Below are 7827 nucleotides of genomic sequence, written 5' to 3'. Positions count from 1 at the left end.
GATGGGTCAGTGAGTAGTTGAGAATAAACAGGTTCAGAGGAGAGGGAGGTACGGTGATACAGGCTCAACTGGGGAGTAAGGGGAAGGTGGCTCTTACCGGCTTCGTAATCTTTCACGGTTTCCTCCTGAAAATCCTTGAATATGTCCAACCGGAACTTCTTTTCCAGGCCATAACTATAGTATCGAAAAAGGCACTCCAAACCATATCTGTAGGAGAGCACAAGTCAGTGAAATCAGGACTCAGTTTCTTCACTTGTAAAACAAGGAAATGTACCCACATAATAGATGAGCTGCAAAACAGTTTAAATACAATGGATTATCAAGGAAATGGCAAATATTCTTTAGGAAGGCTAACATTTTATGCTAGTCTAAGTGGGTCCAACATTAAATGTTTATAGTTTGCCAGTGGTCAGCAAACTCTGGCCAAATGAATATCAGCCCCTTGCCCACACCGTCTGTTTACTCCAATTCGTTTGTGAAGTGTCATTGGCTGCTTTCTGCTACGAGAGCAAAGTTGAGTAGCTGTAGCAGAGACCACAAAGCATAAAATATTTATTGTCTGTCCCTTTACAGAAAAAGCCTGCCAATCCCTGGGATAAGCTCTCTGCAAAGCCATCTGACCATGCCAATGAGTAGGTCTGTTAATTTATCTGACTCAGAAATTTCACTTCTAGGAACATGTCAGGGAAATGGCCAAAAATACAGATTTAGATTTTGCAAATGTACCAAAAATGTTCATAGCAGAATTATTAAACAAAAGCTAAATGTCTAAGAATAAAGTAGTAAGTAGTTAAGAGAAACATGGTAAATCTAGAATATCTCATATTAGAATAATATAAGCTATTAAAAATTATAATGTAAATATTCACTATGGATACTGACAGATGCTTATAATCAAGTGGAAATGAAATGTTTCAAAGTGTCATATGTAAAATGAGCCCATTTTTGGAAACAAATACGTAAATCTTCCATCTACACATGCGTATAAAGTCTGGAAGGGCACACATGTAAATACATTAACGCTGGTTATCATTCTGGAGTTGCAACTCTTTAAGTGATCTTATCTACATTTTCTAAACGTTCAAGCAAAAAGACATTTGCCTTCTGTAAGAAGGCAAAAAAGTTAATTATTTTAACAACACAGAAAATGCTTATGTTTATAAATGATAAATAAGAAACAAGAAGGCATTCACGGAATGATATCTAAAAACATGAACTATGGCAGAACATCAACACTGGCTGTCTCTGGACTGAAGAATGTTTTCCCCCAACTTCTTTAAACATTTCTGTACTTTTCAAATTGCTTACAGAGAGAGCACATGTTACTTGGGGGAAAAAAGAAAAGTCTTTAAAAGGGTTTTTAAATAGTAAAATATTGACAAAAACCAAAGTATTTATTAATAGGAGACCGGCTAAATAAATTATAGTACATCCATAGAGACTATAAAAAGGAACGAGAAAGTTATTTATGAATGGATATAGAATGATCTTTAAAATATAGCATGAAGTAAAAAAGCAAAGTGCAAAAGCATATGTAACAGAGGTCATCTTTTGTGTAAACAAAAGGGGTATGAGAGACACACAGGTGGATGTCCTTACTTACATGGGCAAAGTATTTTCAGAAAGAACCCATAAGATTCTAACAATACTGGTTGCCTCTGGGGAAATGAACTAGATGGCAGGGGACAGGGATGAGACTTTTCACTACATAATCTCTGAACTGTTGAATCTTGAACCATGTGTATATATTACTCATTCTAAAACAATAAATTTTTAATAAAGTTTGTGAAGTACATACACAAGGGATTTCCAATTACAGTCTGGAAGCAGACCGCCAGGGACCCCTCGCCACCTGCCAAGCACCAGCCAGAGCCCCCTCTCCAACTCTGCTCACCTGTAGCCTTCTTTGGCATCCTCCAGAGCCAGCTGCTTGAACTCCTCATACATCTTTTTGTTGAAGTGATCTCGGAGGAAGAAGGACCAAAAGCGGAAGAGAGTGTTCATCTCCTGAGACTGGCCAATGCCCAAGCGTTTCCGCTCTGATGGGGGAGGAAGAAAGGGAGACATGTGTCAGGACCAGGCTGCCTGTGCTTCAGGGGGAAAACGATCCTGGAGCTAAAGGACCTCGGTCCTTTCTCCAGCACCTTCCAATTCCCTTGTTTATCGCCTGCCTCTTTAGTCTTTAAGGAGATAGTTATTGAGCACTAATTACTCTGTGTCAGGCCCTGCTGCCAGGCACTGGGCCTGAGCCTCACCAGAAGCAGGTGGCACCAGCTTCTGAACCAGGTCATCCTGGTCTAGCCCTTTACCTCAAATGGTATAGCTCTCAAGCGTAGTTAGAACAAAGAAAAGCATGCAAAACAGTTTGTACATTCTAACAAATTACATTAAGTATTCGTTATCAATGATTATTTCAGGAATCCTACAATATTAACAAGCACAAATTGGTAACATTAAAAACAGTACACAACACCAAAGCATAAGCAACTAAAGAAAAAAGATAAATTTGATTAAAAAAATTAAAAACTTTTGTGCTTCACACGACACTATCAACAAAGGAAAAACAATCCATAGAATGGAACAAAATTTGCTGCTACTCAAGTATCTGATAAGAAACATATCTAGAATATATCAAGAAATCTTACAACTTAATCATAAAGACAAACAATCCAGTTAAAAAATAGGTCAAGGATCTGAACAGACATTTCTCCAAAGAAAAAATACAAATGGCCAAAGTGGAAAAACGCTCAACATTATTAACTACCAGGGAAATGCAAATCGACCCCATAAGGAGGTATCACCTCACACCCACTAGGCTGGCTATAATCAAAGACAGACAATAACAAGTGTTGGGAGGGTGTGGAGAAATAAGAACCCACATATAATGTTATCAGGAAAATAAAACGGTGCTGCCACTTTTGAGAACAATCTCATGGTTCTTCAAACAGTTAAACACAGTTACCATATGACCCAGCAATTCCACTCTTTCACCCAAGAAAAATGAAAACCTATATCCACTCAAAAACTTGTACAGGAATGTTCACAGCAACATTATTCATGATAGACAAAAAGGGGAAACCCAACTGCCCATCAATTAATGAGTGGATTAAAAAAATGTGGTATATCCATATAATGGTATGTTATTTGGCAATGAAAAGGAATGAAGTACTAAAACATGCTACCTTGAAAATATGTTAAGGGAGAGAAGCCAGTTACAAAGAACCACATATTGAATTACTCTGTTTATATGAAAAGTCTAGGAAAGGCAAATCCATAGAGAATAGGCTGGTGGTTATGTTGGCCTAGGAGGAGTTGGGGGCGGGGCGGGGCGGCTGGAAATGGGGAGTGAGGGGTAAAGGGGCACAGGTTTTCTTTCTGTAGCAATGGAAATGTTCTGAAATTGATTCTGGTGATTACATTGTACATTTGAAACAGGTGAATTGTATGGTATGTGAATTGTATCTCAATAAAGCTATTATCACGCGCACACACACACACAGGTGAAAAGGTGATAAATCGAGCATTTAGCATCCATGTTTTGTTGAATCAAAGGGGGTAGCATGAGTTAATAACTACAAGTGAGTATTAAGATTGGTTTTGAGCATCTTTACACAGCTACAGTTAAAAGATGTCTCACTTTGTGACAGAAGGAAACACGAGAACATCTGGAGAAGTCTTTTCCTTACACTATTTTCTAGAGTGGAGTAAGCAAACTTTTTTCTGTAATGGGCCAGAGAGTAAATATTTTAGGTACTGCAGGCTACGTGGGGGCTCTATCATAAATTCTTTTTTTCCTTCCACAACCCCTTAAAAATGTAAAAACTGTTCTTAGCTCAAGGGCTGTACTAAAATATGCTGTTGGCTAGAATTGGCTCACAGGCCGGAATGAGGTAACCTCTGTTCTAGGAAATACATGCTGCCTCACATATACGTTTTGTGATGGACAGTGGACCACAATGGACAATGGCTGAGTTGGTGATTTTGCCAGAAATGGGAAAACTCTTGACACTTTTTCTATCAGTAGAGGAAGATCAAAGAACAGGAATGTTCCCAGTGCCAGATCCTATCAGCCTTCTGTATTCCAAAACTGCCCGGACTGAGTCTAACTTCATCTCTTCCTGCTATAATGTCACGTCACTTTTTGCTGAGATCAGAGAAAACAGTCACCTACTCCACCAGCACTTACACTCTGGATCTAAGCAGTGACCCCAGAGGCTTAGCCCCGTCCCCATGTGCTTCTTACCATTAAGGCAGCGCCTACGATACTTGTGGTAGACGTGTTGTGTGAAGCCATTTTCCTTGAGCAGCTCATGGGAAGGATGCTGGAACTTTGGCAGCGACTGAGGGGTACAGCCATAGCTGCCAACTGTAGGTGTCCCTTCTGAGGGGCTGGAGCTACAGAGGCCATAAGAGAGACAGTGTCACCAGGTTCCCCAGAGAAACTGGCCATCAGGTTAGCAGGGGCCCTTCTTGTCCTTTCTATCAGCTAAGATCCAGCCTCTCACATGGCAACAAACAAGGAAGTCCAGGTACTGTGCTAGGCCCTTGACTTACAGTCATGGTGACTTGCTCTCTGCATCAATCTTTGGACAGTATTACAAAGAGGTCACTAAGGCTCACAGATTGGGAGACTCATCGCGGGTGATGGGGCTATTTAAAGGCAGTGATCGGTACTATGCCCAAACCTCAACTTTTAACAATTTTTATTTATCCTGAATTAACATTTACTTTCTTCTTGAATGAGCTATTATAGGTTAACCCATCTATATTTTTCTTAAAACCATGCCTATTTCAGTCTGTACCACCTCTGTAGGGAATAGAGTACACACATCAGTGGCTCCCAAACCTTGCTTTGGAACAGGGAACACTGGGGCCATTTTACGAAAGATAAATAAAAAGGAATCCGGGCCCTACCCCCAGAAGCTGAGTTAGCACATCGAGGAGTGGAGCCCAGGAACCTGCATTTTTATTCATTTATCTGGCTCTCCTGAGGTAGGCAGCAAATATCCTCATTTGAAATTAATTCAAGGATATTCTCTGAGAATCTGGACCCATGTAGCTGTGATACTACTGGTTTAGAAAGAAGGCTTTCTCTTCCCAGGCCCTTAACTTATGTTCCCAGGATTAAGACAGATTTCTGTTTTGTTTTTTGATTTTGATGAACATTCCTTTAAAAATTTTCTTAACGAAGAGGTTCTTTCTTCCTGGTCCCATCGATTTCATGGCTCTCTCACCCACCCCATAATTAGCCAGATCTCTCCTCCCCATAGCCTCACACCTGATGGAAGCAGTCCGGGGCCTGTGCTCTCGAGAATCCATCACCCAGCCCACATGACTCTCCAAGGGTGGGTTGGAGCTGTGTCTTGTCTTCCTTTTCCGAGGCATCTACAAAGGTCAGTCCAGTATTTGTTATTTCTTGTACTCATACAAGTGTGAGGAGCATATCAAGCATTTTATAGGAGTAAGATCCCCTCATAGGTATGTCATCTCACAATTTACAAATCATTTTCACATTTATTCTCTCACAATGTCCACAGCCATGAGCTAGGAGCTCGTATGCCATTTCACAGATGAAGAAAATCGAGGCTTGGGCACAAAGTGATTTGCCCAAGGACCTACACCTGGTGAGTCCTCCTCAGGCCTTATCATGGCTACATGGGGCCACCACTCCCATATCTAGTCCGTTTTGTAGATGTGGTCACTCAGTCTCAGGTGGGCCCACCAGCCTAAGAACACAGAGCAGATGGGGGGATCTGGCATTTTCTTGGCTTAAACAAGGCAAGAGAGAAGCAAAGCACTGGGATGCAGTGAAATGGGCCCAAGACTCTTAGCAGCCCAGCAGGAGCACACCTCACCTTGGCATCTAGTGTCCGTCCTTCCTTCACCACTGGGTAAAACCGTGATGTCTGGCTTGAGTCTTTGAGCTGCGGTGTCCGGGGAGTACGGGGGGTCCTGGCGTTACGATAGTTTGGCGACTCTGGGACAGTGGTTGGGAGGGAGCGAGCGATAGTAGAGGGCTCAGGCGCACCAAACAACTTGTTCGCCAGGGCATCAGTGGGAACTGCAGAGGCAGAGTGGGGTCAGCAAGTAGGGGCAGGCCCGTGACTATCTATCCTTGGAAGGCCCTGACAGAGGGCTTCGGACCTTCCCGCCCAAGCCAGGATCCCAAGTGCTGCCCCTCACCTTGCTGGAATCGGGGTGGCCCGGGAGGAACCTCCTGGTTGGGATCCACAGGGGGCTCAGGAGTTAGTGTGTCAAACTGCTCCCGGCTGATCATGTTGACTTTCTTAAAGTTCTCAACTTCTTGCTGCAGAGGATACAAGGTGGGTGGGGAAAGATGTTAGTAAGAAGACTGCCCTAGCCTGTTTAGGAATCAAGACGTGCAGGAAGTTGGAGAGGGCAGCTCCCACGTCCACATACGTGGAATTCTGGTCCCCAGGCTCTCAGCTGCCTCATCACTATTCCTCAAACCCAGTCACCTGGGTACAAATGTGCTAACCTAGAAGGGGTTAGTACTTGCCCACACTTCTCTGTCTCCAGACTGAGATCAGGACTCCGTCTGGTTCCCCAGGAACTCACTGCAGACTTCCCCCCAAATCTCTTCCTGCCACTCTCTCCTCACCTCCACCAAACACACTACTCACTACACAGGCTCACCAAAGGCCCACCCTCCACCACATATATTATATTCACTCTGTAAAAACCTACAACAGAGGTTTTGACAGTTTCCATGTAGCACCTGTTTTTTTAAAAGACCTACCTTTTTTCCATCTTCCATACTCAAAGCCAGCTCCTTAAAAAGCCTTTAAACTTTTTTATATGCCTAAATATTTAAGAATAGAAATGACAATCTAATTCTTGTTCTCTTCCCTATAGAAGTGTCTGACTGTTATGACATCAAATATGGATGCTCAGGTTGCACAGTAACCACACTGGCAGTTTACAAATGCTCACACAGCTCTTCTCGTTCTTAATATCCCAGTAAGGTTTCAACTGTCACCCCCTTTTACACGGAAGATACTGAGGCTCTGCGCTCAAGGTCACATAGCTAATCAGCCTTCCTCTTTCCCACGCATTATAGGCTCCCAGGCCCCATCCTCACCATTCTCTCTCCGAACCTCACCTTGATCTGGGAATACTCAGGTTCGAATTTCGCTGTCCACAGGTCCTGCTCATAGTAGAAGAGCCCATCGTTAATGACCTTGGCCAACTCAGCACTCATTTTGGCACGCGAGGTATGGTTGCCTGTACGGTCGCCCCCTGGGTGCCGGCGCATGTAAGGTGGCGTCTGGGTGACAATGAGGATCTTGTTGACATCCCGGTCATCAATCTCATAGTCAGAGTCCTCATCAGACCACGCAGTGAAGGTGTTCTTCCGCCCATCCATCTGCTCCATCTCCTCATCAAACAGGAAATCCAGTTCCTCTTGCTCATCCTGATCCTTTGACACCAGCTGCTGAGAGGGCAGCTGCTGAGGCAGAGAGGTCTGGTGGAGAAGCCTGGGCTCCTCTGACTTCTAAAACGGAGACAGACCAAGGGAAGACAGAACTACCAGGGTGTCCTTAGACCAGGTTCCACAGCTGTCCCATGATAGAGAGGTCTCAACCCCTAAACATGAGATTGTCACAACTGTGGCCCTGATAATGCCATAAAGTCACATATGTCAGCCTTGGAGGCAACTTCGTGGAGAAAGGATGTCCCATAAGGTTTCCAAGTTTCTCTCCACACAGCTCACATCAGAGTCATTCACAATGAGATGACGAGTTCCCTACAGTCAGGAACTGCTCTCATTCCCCTTTATATCCTACACAGCACCTAGCCTATGAG

The 7827-nt window shown here is 43.4% G+C and overlaps 1 protein-coding gene across 1 annotated transcript in view; it reads right to left on the bottom strand.

Moving 5' to 3' along the window:
• LARP1 (La ribonucleoprotein domain family member 1) overlaps positions 1-7827 on the bottom strand; it is a gene marked incomplete at its 5' end in the record, with an annotated part of 52659 nt that overhangs the window by 5410 nt on the left and 39422 nt on the right. The window contains 7 exons of the mRNA XM_006906574.2: positions 87-207; positions 1895-2039; positions 4244-4395; positions 5279-5385; positions 5856-6061; positions 6184-6307; positions 7124-7516. Coding sequence (XP_006906636.1) covers positions 87-207; positions 1895-2039; positions 4244-4395; positions 5279-5385; positions 5856-6061; positions 6184-6307; positions 7124-7516 — 1248 coding nt within the window. The remainder of the gene's footprint in view (positions 1-86; positions 208-1894; positions 2040-4243; positions 4396-5278; positions 5386-5855; positions 6062-6183; positions 6308-7123; positions 7517-7827) is intronic.

This window comes from Pteropus alecto, unplaced genomic scaffold, assembly GCF_000325575.1.
Source record: "Pteropus alecto unplaced genomic scaffold, ASM32557v1 scaffold40, whole genome shotgun sequence".
NCBI classification, from domain to species: domain Eukaryota; kingdom Metazoa; phylum Chordata; class Mammalia; order Chiroptera; family Pteropodidae; genus Pteropus; species Pteropus alecto.
Note: the sequence above shows the minus strand (reverse complement) of the source record. Positions and strands in the feature narration are given on the sequence as shown.